Raw genomic sequence first — 18,305 nt, forward strand, 5'->3', positions numbered from 1 at the left:
CAACTTCAAGCCCGGCTTTAAGAGGATTCCAGCCGCCTGGGCGCGTGGCTAGGAAAAAGGGGGCCTAGACAGGATGCCAGTGCGTCTGGCTGACCCTCAGCTGCGAGATGGCTGCTGGGGATGTGGAAGGGAAATAAAGACCAGACTGGCAGCCCCAGAACCAAGGCAGACCAAAGGTGACTTAAAGCCACCTTTCCCTGCTTCATGGACCTGTGCCGAACACGGCTCAGCCGGAGCAGAGGAACTGGGTCACTGGATTCTGTGGGTTTCCTCCTCGTTTCCATCGATGGGAGAGGGGGATCAAATCCTTGGAGCATCAGCAATACAGGGCACTGCTAGTCAGACAGGCCAGGACGTTCCTTTTTAATCCATGATGGTGGCCCTTTAAACGTGACAGAGCAGAATAACCAGTCCCAGTCTAGGTCCGTGTCCTGGCGGTTCAGTGTTAATGGAGCTGAGGTTTTCGTTGCTGGGGGAGAAGGGCAGCTTTGGAAAGCAATGTCACTTGTGCCACTACTAACTGTCTGTTATTTTCTACTTCCAGAGCCGTATGTTCTGTACCAGAACCGCAGACTATGTCCCTGCACTGACGTTGCCCTGAAGACCCTGGCAGCAGCATTGGAAGGATCCCCCCCCCACGTTGATTATAGTTATTTAATTTTTTGGTGGTTGGTTGGTTAGTTGCCGTGGCGAGTGGGGTTTGCTTTTTGGTTTGGTTCTGGGTTTTTTTAACACCATGTCTAATCCTGGCGCCCCTCAAGACACTGGTAACAAGCCAGCCATGTCGGACAGAAATAACCAAGAGGACTCTCAGCCCCCCGTCAACTCCGAAAGGAGGAACAAAAGTGGGATCATAAGTGAACCTTTGAACAAAAGTCTTAAGAAGTCACGTCCGCTCTCCCACTACTCCCCCTTCAGCAGCAGCAGCTCGGTAAACGAACATTCAGAGAAAGGCGCCCCCTTAGCTAATGGCAATGAAGCAACTGTGGATAAAAGTCATTCTACCTCAAAGCACAAAAACATCTCTAATATGCTGAGCAAATCAGACAGGGCGTCAGAAATCTCCTCCGAAGGACAGATCAGCCTACAACAGTTTGCTCAGTCTACAGATATGCTCAAACGAGTGGTACAGGAGCACACTCCTTTACCGAATGACCACGGGACTGGTATCTCTGACATGGAAGCGGTCTCAGCTGCAGAGACACTGAGCAGCCCATCTGATTTTCCTTACCTGGGGGCTTTTCCCATAAACCCAGGCCTTTTCATTATGACCCCTGCTGGCGTGTTTCTGGCAGAGAGCGCGCTCCATATGGCTGGCTTGGCAGAGTACCCAATGCAGAACGAATTGGCATCTGCCATCAATTCTGGGAAAAAGAAACGGAAAAGATGCGGCATGTGCCCTCCGTGCCGAAGACGGATCAATTGCGAGCAGTGCAGCAGTTGTAGGAATCGCAAAACTGGCCACCAGATTTGCAAATTCCGAAAATGTGAGGAACTCAAAAAGAAGCCGTCTGCAGCGCTGGAGGTAACTGGCTGTCGTCCGACATCTTAACCTTTCTCTTGGGCTACTGTCCTTTGGATGTTGATATAGATGATGATAAAGTACTGGGGCTTTTTCCTTCTTTTTAACAATTCTTGCCTTTAGCATCACATGCAAATTGTCAGCGATCCCCCCATGCTGATCGACTGTATTCTGATTAGTAATTAGCAGTAATATCACCTGAAATAGCTCTTGCCAGGATGATTACAGCCCTCTGTAGATTTTTATCCTTTCTGTTGACTTCTGCAGGGGTTTTTGAGTTTTAATACCCATTTCTTCTATGACATGGGGAGCATATCACAATTGAACCTGCCAGTTAGCTAGCCAATGCTTAGCACAATTCCTGATCCAGTAAGTGAATCAAACTGCTACGGGGATGAGGGTCTGAGCCAAAACCTATTGAAGTCAGTGGTTGTCTTTCCATAGACAGTCATGGGTTTTGGATCAGGCCCAGATTCTTGGCTTTTCAGGGAAAGTCTCAAAGCAGTTACCCTGTTGTTATCAGTCTGTTAAACCTGTTTCTCTAAACCAGAGAGTGTTCCACTGTAAGTCATTAGTTTGCTCCTTCTTCTGAAAGGGAAGAAACAGGTTGCTGGTTAATTCCTATGAAAATGATCATGCTGTGAGCAAATTGTTGGGAGACATGTCCAGGGCTAAGACAACCTAAATGCACCTAGCCCGAGATTCTGAGTTTGATTAGACCAATATGAATCCACTGAAGAAAGAGGAGTTACTCCAGAGTCACACTGGCGTAATTGGGCATAGAATCTGGCCCCTGACCCTTCCTTTTTTATGTCTGGACTGTGGTCCTATAGGCTTCCTCTGTGTCCATTTTGGGAGAGAGCTGGGTGTCTTCTGCGAGATGCTGCAAGCCAGCAGGATCCGGTGGGCATCCAGGGTTCTCTGCTGCTTTCAGGACTGGGTCCTTAGTCTTTACTCGGGCGCACACTCTTTGAGATCAGTAGGAATTTTGTCTGAGTATGGGCTGCAGGATTTGGCGCTGGAAAAGAGCTGCCCCACCAGCTCCTGCTGGTTTGTGAAGTGGATTCCTGATCAAATGGTAGTGCAGGGCAGGTGGGTTATTAATCTGGAGCCCATATGCAAGGCAAAGTGGATTGAGTTATTAGACATGCCTGAAATTCAACCAGAGCCTTGTGGATCAAGGTGAGAATTCAGTTCCCAGTAAACGTCAGGTTAAATTATGTGAAAAGTTAGGGCATGTTTCAGACAGGAGCTGGCATTGAACTACAGTGCTTTATTATTAACACCAGCATGTATGTTGGTACTTAGCTGTCTTTTAAATAAGGAAAGGCCAATAAAATTGAGACCAGGGGTTTGGAGGAATCCCTTATGTGGGTGTTTTGTATCATTAGATGCTCTTCCCATGGATCTGTCTGCTTTTTAAAATAAAATTTCCTAGCAATGGGCGACTGGAGCTTCTGCTGTTCACTGTGGAGGGGCAGTTCATCAGCTGCCCAGTTCTGACTTGGATGTGAAATCCTAGAAGGCCTGTCGGATGGAAACGTTCTGTTAACCAGAGAAGTTTTCTTATTCCCATGTGTTGTTTTTGTTTCTGTAGGGATGTGTGTAGTGCTTTATGAAGCCCTTTTGTAAAGCCCTAGCACAAAAGTGATGTAGGTAGCAACAAAAGCAAACCCTTGCATATCAAGGATACAACCTTGACCTGGAAGAGCTGCGCGGAAATGAGAGAACTGATTCTCTCCGCTGCTTCTTGAGCAGAAACAGCTCAAGTGCGAGTGAGTGTTTTGTGCTGTAGACTAGACCTCTGAACAAAGTCCTCTGTATATTCCATTTAATCCGTGGTCAATTTTTGGTAGCTAGACCATCGATCAGGCTGTGTACGCCTTCCTCCTCCTCCTCCTGCTGGAGATTGCTCCTATGAAACCGACAAAGATTAAAAACATCTCCATCTCAATTGAGGCAGCAAGACATTTTACCTTGTTGCAAGGGTATATTATGCAACTTCTAACGTCTTCCAAAGGAGAGAACTTACTGTTTCCTTAGCCAGGTTTTAAGTTTTCAATTAGCATCAGATCTGAATGAATAGTGAAGGGAAAAAAAATCTATTTGGGCGGTGGGAATGGGGGGACCGGTGTCTTTCAAAACCCGCTGTATTGCTAAATTATATTCTTGTTCTAATTTGCTGAGTCAGTGATCTGGAAAAAGGGAGAGGGGGAAAAAAAAGTTCATCTCTTCAGAAGAGTCCTAAAGCAGGTCAATAGATTTCACAGCTCACATTAGGTTGAAGAGGGTTTTTTTCCCCCTGCAATATGAGAGTTATACGGAAGTTAAATAGCATGGGGAGCCCTTGGAACACTCACCCGTTTGATTTGTTTGCTGTTCTATGGCTGACTGGGAAATTGGAGTCACTGGAGTTGGGCTTTTAATTTATATGATTTGGAGCCCCTGAGTGGATGAATCACTTTCCTTTCCGAGTGAATTTGGAAGGATGTTTTAGGTGTAGGACAGGTGACTCAGCAGGAATTCCAGATGTGGGTAGATGTGTAGGCAGGAATGGACTCATATCCATTATTGGCTCTGAAGTTTCATGTAAGATTCCATCCTTGGGAGAACTAAGGAATTTGTAGTCAGCATAACAGGGTGAAACCTCAAATGCTGCACATTTATGGCCCCTCTTTCCATGACATTGCCCTAGAAGCTGCATTCCCATTCCCACTGCTCAGCCAGTTTGCAGTCCATGCACGTAGGTAGGTGGAGACGGGGGCAAATTGTGAACTGCCTACCAGTGGGAGATGCGGTTCTCATGTTCGTTAAGATGATCCAGTGCATTCTTCCACTCACTGGAGCCTGGTGGAGCTGAGGGCTATGGACACTACAGAACTCGCTCTCTTCTGGCACTTTCATTGTTTATCTCCTTCCTGATGCCAATATCCTCTTCTCAGAGTCTGTCATCTCCATAACGTCAGACAAATTTGGGAAGTCACCCGTGTTTCAACACGCTTTATTGGTGATTAAATCTTCACCGACTTCACCCCATATTGTTGGCCAAAGCACTGCAACTGGTTTCCGCAACATCGCTGTGTCCTACTCATTTTCTTGGCTCAACAGGACACCCTGGAGATGGTAATGACTCCTGTTTTGGGAGCAGAGTCATGGTTGAGGCAGTGGTGGAGGTATCTGTGACCCAGCAGCTGTTCCTCCCTTGCTGGTGATGGCCAGGCAAGGATGTGTTGTCCCGATGTTATTCTTGTGTGGTTTTAAAAATCTCTCAAGAGCCCCACTCTGCTTTTCTGTTAAACATCTTTCTCCCTCTATGAGCTCCGCTATTTCTGATCTCGCTGGCGCTTATTTGAGTGAACTCTGCAAATCCACTTCAACGGCATCCATGACCCTCGGTATTCATTTTTGGCCACCTTTGTGCACCTCCTCCCCCTCCACACACACACAATGTTGGTGGAAGGTGAAGGTCTCTTGTGAACACGAGTGCAAATATGCGGCCATCTTGGAATCTTTGTTGTCTCTTCTGTGGTAGAAGTTTCCATCATCCAATCAGGGAACAGAAACAATACCATGTGACTTAGATGACCATTTATGCATGCTGAAGGGCAAATAGTCAGAGAGATGGAGTGAAGGATTAGTAATCAGCCCATTGCCTGGGATAAGTTTGCAGTATGTGCTCAAACAGCTCTGAATAACAACCAGGCATAAAAAAAACCCAGCTCGGTGCCTGATGCACAGGTATGATTCACTGTGAGTTGAGCTCTGCCCAGGCACTGGCTTACTCAGTAGAGGAATCTAACCATTTACGTCACTCACTTGTCAGGCCAGAGGGCCTCAAAAGGGCATACCAGGGCCAGTATGTAAGCCCAAGAATGCCAAAAGCCCTTTTTCCTGCAAGCAGAGGAGAGATGATTGCAAGGCAATTAGAGACACCTGGACCCAATGAAGGGCTAGTCCAGGCGTACTTAAATCCTGCCTTCCCTAGCAGGAGGGGGGGGAAAGCACAGGAAAAGGAAGCAGCCAGAAGGCTTGTGGCAGCTGGAGGAGAAACTTCCCCCAGGCTAGGAGACGGTGCTTCTCTGCAGCCAGAGGGGCAGAGAAGGAGGGAGCCAACCCTTGGCCCCAGCTGGCAGGAGGGAGCCACAGTAAGGTATCCCCCTGGCCCTGGGGGCACGCTGAGGAGAAAGGACAAAAGATTTGTTCAGCCTGGGGAGACGGGGTAACCAGTGACTCCCTGGCCCACTACAAGGGGTAGAAGCATGAGACCCACTAGGGTGAAGCCGGCAGTTTGCCACACTTGTCATCTTCTTCCTTTATACAGAGCCCCATCCTGTGAGGTGTTGAGAACTTGCTTAGAACACGCAACTGCTGTGGGGAATGAGGGGTGCTCGGCACCTCTCTGGATTGGGCCCATAGTCTCTTTTCAGACTCATCTTTGACCTGTGACTTCTGAATTGTCCTGATCTTTCTAGCACCTGTATTCCTCCAAACAAAGCCCTAAATTGGCCCTTCAGGTCGGCATGCGTGGCGTCCGGTTCAGAATTATCAGCTGAGCTGCTCCAGACATTGTGTTCCTCAGAGCAGGCTGAATGCTGGAGTTGAGGGAGGCCCCTGGGATCTTGGCCCCTTAGGTAGTCACCTCCCCTGCCTGTGTAGAGACTTGTACTGGAGTGGGTCCCTATACTGTGGGTCAGTGTAGCTTTGCACTGCCCAGCTTCGATTCAGACAGGCAGCCTCATGGCCCAGAGCCCTTAGGAATGAGACAATGCGGAGCCCAGGGGGAAAGCTGTGTTTAAATGTGTATCCTCACTAAGAGACAATTGAGCTCCTTGACTGCACAGCATCTGTGACCCCCGTGATGCTTCTTGCTTGCACTGGTGTCTGCCAGCAGCATCAGGACCCGTGTGGGGTGTCTGTGAAAGTCAGTCCCTCTCTGTAGAGCTGGCTTTTAGGATGCTGGGAAGCTCATGAAGCAAGGAGGATTCAGAACCCAGGAAGGACCTGCCATGTGCCTTTTGCCTGGCCACCCTGTGGTGGGATGGAGGCATTAGCCTTCCCTAGCCAAAGGAGGAGAGAGTAGGTTTGGGGAAAGAGGGGAGAGAGACTGAGAATAACTTCCCGGAGAGCCTCCTGATCTGCTGCTTTTCGTAAGCCCAACTGTGCCGTGCTGCTGGGCTGCTGAGCAAGAGGTCTGGGTTTGACCTCTGGGCCCAGTCTCTTGCCCTCTGGGCTGATAGGGACCAGGAGTGCTCAGCTCCTAGTGGGTGGGACAACTTCAAGCCAGAGTCGGCAGCAACCCCCGTGGCTGAGGCAGGGGTGGCGTTGAAGGGCCTGAGTCCCCGCTAGCCTGCCTCGGTCAAGGAAGACTGCGCTGAGGCAGGGTGCAGGCAGGTGAGGTGGGGAGAGGAGAGAGAAGCTTTTCAAAGGGAACGCCCTCAAAGAGCCAGTGAAAGGCCGCTGTGAATAAGCATCGATCTACAAATCGGGCCTTAAAAACAAATTCAACCTTTATGGGGGCATCAAATAGACTCCATCTCCGCATCGCCGTTACCCTTCGTCTGCACATCAAGCTGCCCAGGGACAGGGATCCGCCAGCGTCCCAGTGAGGGAGGCGCTGCAGGTCAGAGCACTAGGAGCTAGGCCATGTTGGAGGAAGAATGAAAGGGCGGGAAAGCTCATAGCAGGCCTGCTCTGGCCTCTCACAGACAGCAAATGAAGAAACACCAGCTGCTGCCTCTGCCCAGGGCCAATCCTTTGGGTTGTGTCCAGGCTAGGGTGCCTCTCTTGGCTCAACACGGTTATAACATGGTTTTGTGGCCATCCCGTGTGTGGTGGCAAAGTGAGCTGTAGATCACAGGGGTTGAGGAGCAGGGCACTCACCCAACACGGCTGTCCACTGCCTGCAATATCCCCTTTCGCAACGTTCGTTTGGGGACACTCTGCTATCAACAACCACGTTGACAAGGTTTTGGCCAGTGCTTCCAAAGAGGGCTGCTGCTCTTGCAGTTCGAGCCATAGCATGGGCAGGGCCTGAGACAGCAGGTGCTGGCTCCTCTGGCACCATCTGAACATAAGAACATAACGTAAGAATGGCTGCACTGGGTCAGACCAATGGACCATCAAGCCCAGCATCTTGTCTGCTGACAGTGGCCAACATCTGGTGCTTCGGAGGGAATGAACAAAAGGGGTTTTGCAACTGGGATTTCCCCTGAAAATCCAGGCTGGGGCACTGGGCTAAGTCTTCCGAAGCAGCGCTCGCTCCTGGCATTGCTGATGAACTACGTCACTAGCACAAAAGCATCTTTTCCTGATTGCTCTTTTGCCTCCTCCAGTGATTTGATTGCAAATTGCAGAAGTTGTTGGGAAACAATGATTGTGCCGTGGTGCTAGTTGTTGAGCTCCCAAGATAAATTTGCCCAGAAAATCAGATGCGTGTTACGAACAGGAGGGACCAGTTCTTTATCGCCTTGTGAGCAAGCCTAAACCGCCCATTGTGGGCCCCATCCTGCACAGGCCTAGGCACCCTCACCTCCCTTTGACCCAGTCCGTGTTACTCAGCCCCATGTGGATGTGCCCTCTCTTTCAGCATAGTGCATCTCGCTGAGAACCCTGCAGCTGTTGTCCCTGTCTGTGCGATAGATAGATCACACTAGTCAAACATGCAGACGTGCTCCGCTGCCATGGGTAGAGCAAGGCTATCCCCGCTCAGGCCTGTGTTAAATGGGTTGGCCTGACCACAGCCTACCATGTTATCTAGCCACGTTTGTGCCGGTGCATTGTGGGACAGCTGTGCAGTTTGGGCAGTTATCTCATGGTACCTCAGCTGCTAGGGCCGGGGAAGGCGATTGTGGGTGCAAAGCGCTTTGGGATACCCTTGGACACAGGGAAGTAGGACTCACTAAACATCTGTGGACACAGCAGAGGAACCGCTCTAGATCCCAGTTAGTGCCCGGCAGTTGTGTTATTGCCCTTCTTGTGTGCATGGTGAGAACGCAGCACGTCCATGTGCTGAGGAGTCATGCCCTAGCCATGCTGCGAGTGGACACAAACCATCATGAGTTGACTTATGGCCAAGGCTACAAACTCGATAAAAATCTGTGGTTCTGAGAGGCTCCTAAGCGCTGCCATACTTCCTGGGTTCAACTGCCATCAGGCCCTTGCTCTGCCTTAACGGTGCCGTTGCCTTCCGCCCTGGCATGTGGTATTTCCTCCCTGTACTGCGCAGCCACTCTAGTGTTTGCAGTTGGATGGAGCAGGAGAAGAAGAGAACCTCCATTTCCTAAGCAAGAGGAGTTGTGGATAGAGGAAAATGCTGCTTGGTCCTTCCTGTCCATGCAGCTTTGAAAATCCCTGGTGGCATCTGAGCCTCAAGTTGACAGTTGTCTAGGCTCTAGAATATAAATCCAGTTCCCAAAGGGCTCCGCACTCCTGTGCCTGGGCAAAGCCATCAGCTCTGATTTGTCTGTCCTTACACAGCAGGGAGAAGGTGCTGCTTAGCTGGCCTCCGGGCCCTCCGGCAGGGTACAGATTTCCCTTCCAAAGCTGGCAAGAGGGGAGCCAAACCCACACGACCACAGAGGAGACAAAACAACTCACAGTGACTTTGCCCACACTAACACGTGCACAGCTGTCCAGGCTGAAAGGTGCGTGCGAGTTTTGCATACACCCGAAGTTACATGCACTGAAACGGACGCTGTGCTGAGGCCCCTTTGAACACGCGGCCCTTAGTGCCTGCAACTCCTGTGGTCTTTTCCATGAGGCTGATGTGCTGCTGGCGAAGCTGTCTCCCACCATCACTGGTGCCTGGGATACTGGTTCTCAAGACACTGTACAAGCCTCTCCCGTTTGCCTTTTTGCTCTGAACTGTTAAAGTGCTTTTCTTAGCATCCATCTCCTCCAGCAGGAGATTAATGGTGTCAGGAAAGCGGGCATGGAAGAGCAACTACCTGATTGAGGGTTCATGACAACGTAGGAATTGCCCCACTAGATAAGCATTATTGGTCTATCTAATCCAATATCCAGCCCCTGGCAATAGTTGCTATCTGATGCTTCAGCCACAGCTCCCGGGGACAACCTACTTAGACTCTGATCAGGAGACAGTGCTTCCTGTCCCAATTCTGCCTTGCCGGATGCAGCATTTGCGCGATGCCAGGAAGGCCCTGGAGTATTTTGTGGTGCATGGCAGGCCCTGCCGGATTTCTGATAAACCCTTTGCTGGAAAAGTAAATTCGTCATCCCAGGCCATGGCTTCCTCCTGGGCAAAAAAAGAGGGTGCCGGGAGCAGGGGAATGGTGGGAGGCTATCTGCAGGGCAGGTTGTTCTCTCCACCCTTTCGTGGGCCTTGCCAGAGGCTGGATGTGTTTTTGCCCCAGTGGAGCCAGTTTGGGGTGAAGATTGTAGAGTGTTGGTTGTCCCTCACTAGCCCATTCTGTCCTCATCCACTGTTGTCCTGGGGGCACCAGTCAGTTCCAGTTCAGTAGCCAAGGCCAACTTAGATATGCAGGAACTGAAGGCGAGAGATTTAACTGGTCCATTTGGCTTCTGCATGACATCTCCACCAGCTCAGAAGCCCTGGCCTGCCCTGCCACTGGGGAGTCCCACGTTCTAGCAAGTTTCATCTGGCATTGGTAAGTTTTCTATCTTTCTGCCTCTATGGCAGGCAGTCCCTAGCATAAGCCTCCTGCCACTCTTGAGTAGAGATCTCCCCTCAGTATCCAGGCTGGAAGACCTGTAATACCAGGGGAATGCTTCTCTAGCTTCCTGTAGATCATCCTTTTCTGGGTCCTCACAGCACAGTGTGGGCTTTTAAAAGCTTTTATAGTTCAGTTCCCTTAGCTACTGCTGACACCCTGACGGTCTCTTCTTTAAAGGACGCATCTCTAAACTGGGCCATTCTGTTGTCTGTTATTTCTCCCTCATATGCTGTGATATGGGGGGTCTGAGAAGGGTCGAGCCAGGTCTGAACTTGGAAGCAAAACGTGAGGATCAGCAGGAGATGGTGCGGCATATGCATGTGCAGTACTCTTTCCCGGATGTTGCTAGCGTTGCCATTTAGAGGCAATGTAAACCAGAGATCTTGACCATTTGTGGCTGCATAAAGATCCTGTGGTACTTTCTGCAAGAACCAGGGTGTTGGCCCCAGTGTCCTAGGTTGGATAATTAATTTCTGCCAGCCCACGTGTCTGCAGTTTAAAATTAATAAGAACATAAGAACGGCTATACTGGTTGAGACCAATGGTCCATCCAGCCTAGTCTCCTGTCTTCCGACAGTGGCCAATGCCAGGTGCTTCGGAGGAAATGAACAGAAGAGGCAATCGTCTAGGGATCCATCCCCTGTTGTCCACTCCCAGCATCTAGTAAACAGAGGCTAGGGACACTTAGAGCACGGGGTTGCGTCCCTGACCATCGTGGCTAATAGCCGTTGCTGGACCTCTCCTCCATGAACTTATCTGGTTCTTTTTTAATCCCAGTTCTAGTTTCGGCCTTCACAATATCCCCTGGCAAGGAGTTCCACAGGTTGTCTGTGCATTGTGTGAAGACATTCCTCCTCTCTTTCCCAACAAGCCCTATACTAAATATTGGAACTGAGTACTGTGGGCAAGCTGCATTTCACGGACACCACAGAAATGCAAGGGACTGTGGTATAAAGCGAAGCTCCTGCTAGTTTGGCCTTTGAAGTCGTCAAGTTCAGGGGCGTGCACAAAGGGGGGCAAGCAGGGGCATGGGCCCTCCAGTCAGGAGGGGCACAGAACTCCTCCAGCCCTGGGGCCAGGGCGGGAGCCGACAGAGCTGTTAGTGCAGCCGGAGTAGCCAAATCCCCTCCTCCAGGAGCCCGCATTCTTGGGAGCTCACCTGCTCCGTCCCTTTCTCTGCCTCCACCAATCAGCAGCTGAGGTGATAGGGAGTGACAGTCCTCCTAACCAATAGTAGCGGGGCAGTGAGAAGAGCCTGGGGGTAGGCAAGGAAGGGGTCAGTTGAGGGGGTGCATAGGATACCCCATAGTGGGGGTACAGAGGAGGAGGGGGGAACCCGGAGAGTCATGGGGGGCAGGGGAGAGCGAGCTCCTTCAGCTCCTGGGCTGCGGCGGCAGCATAGAATGCGCCCCTCCAAAAGGGGTCACGTTTTTATTCCCGTGCACGCCCCGATCAGGTTGAATAAGGGCCGTGTGGCTGAGAGGGTAAAGCCCCCGACAGGGAGTTTCTAGCCTGGCTGCGTTGTTTACTTTGGGCAAGTCCCAGCTTCCTCTGTGCCTCCGTCTCTCCATCTGTAGTGTGGGTGATAGTGCTTGTTAGCTCTTGGGGAAAGCGTGTTACCACTGACCAGAAAACACTAGGCGCACTCATTTAAATGTGGGTGCGTGAGCCACAAGTCAACGTGCCAGTGGTATGACAGGTGCCCAGGAAGGCCCGTTTCCGTTGCTCAGTTCTGCCACTGTGGGCTCTGTCCCTCGTTTTCTCATTTGCTTATTTCCCAAAGTGCTCCAGCCTAGCCGGGTTTTGAATGGCCTGAAATGATGGGGAGGTTTGGGGCAGGCTCAGCCGTCAGCGTGAGGCTAGAGTAGCTTTGTAAAGGAAAGTTACCTTGCCGTGCCAGCTGCACTGGGAAGGCTGGCCTGCCTTTTCTGTATCCGACTCAGTGGAAGCCGGACATTGTAATCTACATCAGACACAGGGGAAGAAGGAGCTTGTTCCATTGTGTCTGGAACAGTAAGTGGACGGCTGGAACAATCACAGAGCTGTTTTTCCAGATGCCCTTTCAGGAGCAAGCATTTTCTATAGCTCCTTCCAACCCCCACCCCCATCTGTCGAGTGAAACCCTTCTAAGATGAGCCCTCGTGGGTGGAGGAGATATCCTTTTCCCAGGCGGGCACGCCTCCTTTCTTCATATTAACAACCAATGTCACAGCGCCAGGTCAGGCAGTTCTCAGGCACAGTGAGTTTGTTGGGTCTCAGCTCAGTGTCTAGCCACCATTTGTCCACATCACCCACGTAACACTGGGGCTTCGCCCAGCAGGAAATGGAGGTTGAGGTGTGACCTGCACGGAAAGCCAAATAATAAATGTTTGGCCTCCGGTTGAAAACAAACCTCCCTTTCTGTCATTGAGGATGTGTGTGATAGCCATGCGGTGATGTTGAGAGTGACTGCCCGGTGAAAGGCTGTCCATTTGAAACTAGAATGTTAATTAGAAGATGTCACCTGACTCTCACTTTTTAAGGAACCGTTTAAAAAAATGCCGCAGAGATGTGAGGTTTGGAGAACATGACCCTTAAGAGAAGTCTGATGCAAAACACAAGGTATTAGCTTTAGTTACTAGTCCAGCTTGATTGTCATGAAATCTGTGTGTATATGTGATGGAGCAGACTTAGATGAATTTTTTCTTTTCCTGCCTTTGGAATGAATTTTTTTTTTTAAAGTGCCTACAGACTGAATCCACACTAGGGGATTTCCCTGTAGCAGAGAATGGGCAGCAGCTGAACACAGCTTTGGTGAAAGCGCATACAGGACCAAACAGGGTTCCACGAACTGAACCTGGGGCTGAACCTGGCTTTGAGCAGGACTGTCAGTGATGGCTGCATTTCACAGGGTAGATGAGGCTTAGGAGAACTTTGCACAAGACATTCTTGTAAAGATGGCCCCCAGGCCAGCATGCTCACCAGTCACTAACGTGCAAATACGGGCACAAATTCTGAGCTGTGGGGAGCCTTTCTCAGTGGGCCCAATCCTAAAGCCCTCACTACATCCGCACTCAAGCAGATCTCTGAAGTTAATGGGCGTTTGCCTGAGCAAGACTGGGGCAAGCCTGTCCTTCGGGGGCCAAATTTTCAAACCTGTGGGGCCTAAAGTGAGGCTCCTTAGAGCCATATTCAGGCACTAAATAAGAGCAGCCTGTTTTTCAAAGGTGCTGAACACTGCAGTGCCCATTGATTTCAATAGGATTGGATGGGGCTCTGCAGCTTTGGAAATCAGGTTGTGTCTTGTCATTTGGAGCTTCACATTAGGCAGCTGGGTTTGAAAATGTTGGCTCCGAATTTGGCCCACTGGTTGACAAGGGTGCTGAGCCCCGTTCCAGGGGATGCAGGGTACGTCATGCAAAGGACAGAGCTTGTCTTGAGGACACCAGCTTTGTATGCAGTCCGGGGTGGTGGGAGTGGCTTCCCTAGTGAAGGCTGAGCTTCCTGGTACCGGGTAGCACTCAGAGCCCCTTAGCAGTTGGTGGATCCCTTTGTGCCCTAATCAGCAGACAGACAATGGGATGGTTTAGGGAGGAGTGGTTTGAAACAGGAGCTGTCAGGAAGGAACTGTGCATTGTGTTTCCAAAGGCATGTGTTCCCGGGGTGGGGGGTTGATGCCCTAAATTAAGCTATTCCCTCCCTCCTCAACAAAGCAGGTGTTTTGTCTCCCGTCCGATAAAGATTTTCCTCTTCCGTGTGGACTTTTCTTTCTCTTTTTTCCCCCCACCAAAGGCTGCAACTGCTAAAAGGCGTAAGTCTCCCCAGCAGGACAAGTCCAGCTGTATAGTAACAGAACCCCAAAGACCCTGAAATGTGAGTGCAAAGCGCGCCCCAGCAGGGAGGGCAGTGCACTCCACACCATTGCATGTTGTCATATGTTGCTTTTACTTAGCTGCCTTTAATCAACTTACCAGTTGATTGTATTAGCATTACTGCCGGCTAATACTTCTTTGACAAAGTCCCTGTCATAAACATGGTGCTTCTTGGGGACCACCTTTCCTCCCAACAACCTGTACGAAGGGCCAGATTTTGCAAACCCATACTTGTTTGGGTTTGAGCAGTATCTAGATCTTGGGGTGGGATTTCATTCTTGAGGCATAATGGGATTGATTACATGAGGAAAGCTTTCCGTGACTGGCCCAAGAATGGCAGCAGGATTGTGTGCAGAGCAGACATATTTAGAAGCCGCTCTGTTTGCGCGTGACTCTTAACATGTCCCTGTTTTCTTCTCTCTTTCTTTCCAGAAGGTGATGCTTCCTACAGGCGCTGCATTCAGATGGTTTCAGTAGGAATGAGAATTCCAAAGCTCTGTCATCCAAGTGCAATGTCACTGCTTGCTTGTGTTGTCTCAGGCAAGGAATTTTTTGGCTGAAATGAATGGATGCACCTGTGTCTCTTTAGAACCAAAAATATTTTCTCGCAGATTTCATTCCTGTTTTTATATATATATTTTTTTTGCGTTTGTTTTAACATCTTCAAGTCCTAGTAAAACATTTAACTGCTTTTCAAATAATAATAATAATAATAAAATGGATCTGTAAAGTACCAAGACTTAATTGACAGAGTATGGACAATCAGTTTCTTTCTGTGTTTTGGTGTTGATGTTGTTTATGTGTGGAAAATGCAGTTCTTGTGTAGAGAATGTAAATTTACAGTAACCTTTTAAAATCTAGTTACTAATAAGCACTACTGTAATTTAGCACAGTTGTTTAATTACACCCTCATTTATACTTTTTATTTGATTATGTCCCATCATAAAATAGAGTGGATAGTTTCTAGAATGCCTCAATTTCATGTTTATAAATGAGAATATGTTTAAAACGATGTAGTATCCCTTTTCCTAACCATTCACATATGTAAGTTTAACCAGCAAGAAGTTTGGTATTAAAGGTGAAAAGAAAAATTGCTGCAAAATGGGCAGTCTTGGAAAAATAATAATTGTTAGTTTATTGATATAGAACAAGAAATACTGCATACAGGGGCGGGGGAGGGAGATCCTAATTGCAATTGTTTACTTATAGAAAACATTTTTATAAACTTACTGAAATTAAAAGAAAAATAAAAAAATATTGCAGGACCTGTGCTGAAGCAGTTCTGAAAACTAATATTTCTCTTATGTTCAAATCCCCGTCTCTCCAGCTCTCTCTACATCAGTAAATTGAAATGCTGTTTGTAATGTTTTAGCGATCCAGGCTGTTTTGTGAATAAAATGAATGCATGTTTTGTGTCATGATTTACATCTCGTTTTTTTTCTGTCCATTTCTGTTGCACGCAATTCTGGGGAAAAAAAAAAAAAAAACAACCATAAAAAAAAAATGTTCTTTTTGGATATGTCATTCTTTGTGTCACTGCATTTTCCAAAGTTTGCCTTTCTTGGCATTTAGGGTTTGGGGTGTATTTTTTAATTTTTTGTTTTGCTTTTGTTTTTGATCAGCAGATTAAAAAAATAAATGAGTGAATTGTAAATGTTCGCCAATGCAAATGGAGCAATCAATCATTTTTCCCCTAAGGTTGCATGTGTTACATTTTTAACTGGTTAGCTGAATAGCACATGGTCTGCAAAATATATACTGTGTTAAAGCTGGGTTTGTTACACTATCTTTAGGAGTCTAAACTGTGCTAGATTTGATCACTAGAATTTTCATTACAGGTTAGCATGTGGACAACCAAACTACAGAAACCTTGGAAACTGACATAGGGTTGTTGGTGGTGGTGAGTTTGTTGGGGAATTGACAACTTGTACCGGGCGCTGGAATCGGTGCTACAGTCCGTTGTATAAATTGAGGCAAAATATGATTGGAAATTTGTGAGTCTTTGTCAGAAGCGCTCAGTGTTTGCCTAGAATTCGGCAAGGGGAGTAGAGATGGGTCAATGCTGACTGTGTTTGCAAGTCCCATCTTCATGGCTATATTGTAATCGAATGATACGTTTCTGAAAGAGGAAGCAACCTAAATAAATTGTGTGCAACCCCGAGCTTTCTCGTTTTTTGCTATTGACCCTTTCCCACCCTGCTTCGGTCCAAAGCAACTGCCCCACAATGGAGCAGGACTGCAGTGCTTTGGGTCCTTTATCTCTGATCTCCAGCTGTGGCAGTGTATGCTAGGAACCCGAGCCAACTCCCAGTGAAGTCAAGGGGGAATGGGATCTGGTATTGCTTCAATATCTTTTTCCTTCCTCCTTCCCAACAAATAGCTGCAACAGGGTCTCCCCTCCTTGCCCTTTCAGCGTGTGAGGGCCAGACATTCACAGCTATTTGCTGCAGGAGCAGTTCCTAACTTAGCCCACCCACAAATGTGCACACTTTCTTATGGTGCCCAACACAGTGGGTTCCTGAGCCCCTGATACCATGGCAGGAAACATCACAGGGTTACAGAACTGAATGCCATCACTTGTTAAATCTGCCTGTATTTAATCATGAGTGGTTTGGTTAAAAACTGTCTCCCTTATTGGGAATATTGGACTACCCCGACCTGCCTAGGGTTTTAACATACAGCACATGCCATTTGTTTTTGTAAAACAATATCATTAACATGCCACAGATAACTGTATTTAGACTTGTTCTGTCAAGGCAAGTATAAAGTGGATGCTTAGAAAGAGGAGCTGTTTTTTAGTGAGTAAGTTTAGGTAGCTGAATGTTCAATAAAACACATTTACTCTGCGATTGTGAATGGGTGAGTCTGTTTTGGTGATAATCAGCGAGCAAGTGTGGCTTGCAGCCTGGGTCACTCCCTAGATTGTGGGGAGAGGGGGGTGCACTGGGAGCTAAGGGCAGCCTGGAGCCCCAACCTGGGGGTGAGGCCTGAGCTGCTTTCCCCCACGAGTTGCACCGTGAATCACTATGCCCAAGCTACCTCTCTGAGCCCTGATTCACTATGCTCCTGGCTCAACAGGGGAGGGACAGTATTGTAATTTGTCGCTAGCCAGTACTGGCAGCAAGTTATATCCCCTTTTTTCCTGCATGCAGCTCAGGGGTGCGGCCAAGCCTCTGTTCATTCACCACCCCACTCTGCACACCTGCTCTGGGGAGAAGGGGCTACGCCAGCATGCAACATCCTCTCTGCGCATTGAGGAATGGACACCCTGCCCTGTTGTGAGGTTGTGCAACAACACCCCCCCACCTCCAGCCCCCAGTGTCCCAGCCCCGAGATCTGACTAGCCAGTGCAGGTGTGTGCAGGGTCTTGTACTCCTTCTTGCTCCTGTACGTGTGTGACCCGAGCCACAACTGAGCTCTGTGCAATGTGTGCATTAGAGAGTATTTTGGGTGAAGCCGAAGATGGCACCAACATCTAGCAGTTGCTAAATGCCCAGTCAGCGAAGAAGACAAGGGGGGTGATGTAACCTCTTTTACTGGACCAACTTTCTGGCAAACTTTCAGGCTCCAGGTCCCTCTTCGCCACGGCTGGGGAAGGGCTTTGAACGTAGCTGTGCCAGACCTGAAGAAGATATCTGCGTAGCACGACAGCTGGTACCTTCCACCAACGGCAGTTGATCAAGTTCAAGCTATCACCCACCTTGTCACTCTCACATCCTGGGACCAACATGGCTACAAGACCCCAGCAAACACTTACTTAGGGTGATTTGCTTGCAACCCTCTCCGGCCATTTCGAGCAGAAGTCAGCAAGAGGAGCTGGGGCTGACCATTGATGAGAAGAATGAGGTGTACCAATGCGTTTACTGGAGGAGAGCGTGTGCTGTGTACTCCCATGGGGTTGGGAGGCAGCGGATTTGGGCCCTATTTCTGCCTCTTCCCACAGACTCCTTGGGTGAGTCTATTCAGTGTCTTGGGATGGCGCGGGCATCATACTGCCCTGCCACTCATGGCATTGGGAGGCTACGGGCATGACTATTTGTGAAGCACCTTGAAGGCCTCAGGTGGAAAAATATGCCAAAGTGCACCACATTAGCAGGGTTCAGGGCATGCCCTTGTGCAGAGTAAAGCAGCCCGGCAGCTCATGGGATTATTACTGTTATTGATTGTAGCTCAGTAGCACTTCGGAGGCTAAATCAGATCACCGCACGTTAGTGCCAGGTGCTGTACAGACACAGAGAT

At 49.0% G+C, this 18,305-nt stretch overlaps 1 protein-coding gene across 4 annotated transcripts in view; it reads left to right on the forward strand.

Annotated features, from left to right (window-relative positions):
* CXXC5 (CXXC finger protein 5) overlaps positions 1–16,227 on the forward strand; it is a 94,017-nt gene extending 77,790 nt beyond the window's left edge. For 3 of the 4 annotated variants that reach the window (XM_067566819.1, XM_067566820.1, XM_067566821.1), the window contains exons 2-4: positions 545–1,525; positions 13,987–14,067; positions 14,499–16,227. In XM_067566819.1, coding sequence (XP_067422920.1) covers positions 737–1,525; positions 13,987–14,064 — 867 coding nt within the window. In that variant the 5' untranslated portion in view covers positions 545–736 and the 3' untranslated portion in view covers positions 14,065–14,067; positions 14,499–16,227. The remainder of the gene's footprint in view (positions 1–544; positions 1,526–13,986; positions 14,068–14,498) is intronic. The other variant, XM_067566822.1, reaches the window with a different exon arrangement.
* Positions 16,228–18,305: the final 2,078 nt, after the last annotated feature.

Source organism: Emydura macquarii, unplaced genomic scaffold, assembly GCF_026122565.2.
Source record: "Emydura macquarii macquarii isolate MOO-44397 ecotype Brisbane River unplaced genomic scaffold, CSIRO-AGI_Emac_v2 contig_2768, whole genome shotgun sequence".
Taxonomy (NCBI): domain Eukaryota; kingdom Metazoa; phylum Chordata; order Testudines; family Chelidae; genus Emydura; species Emydura macquarii.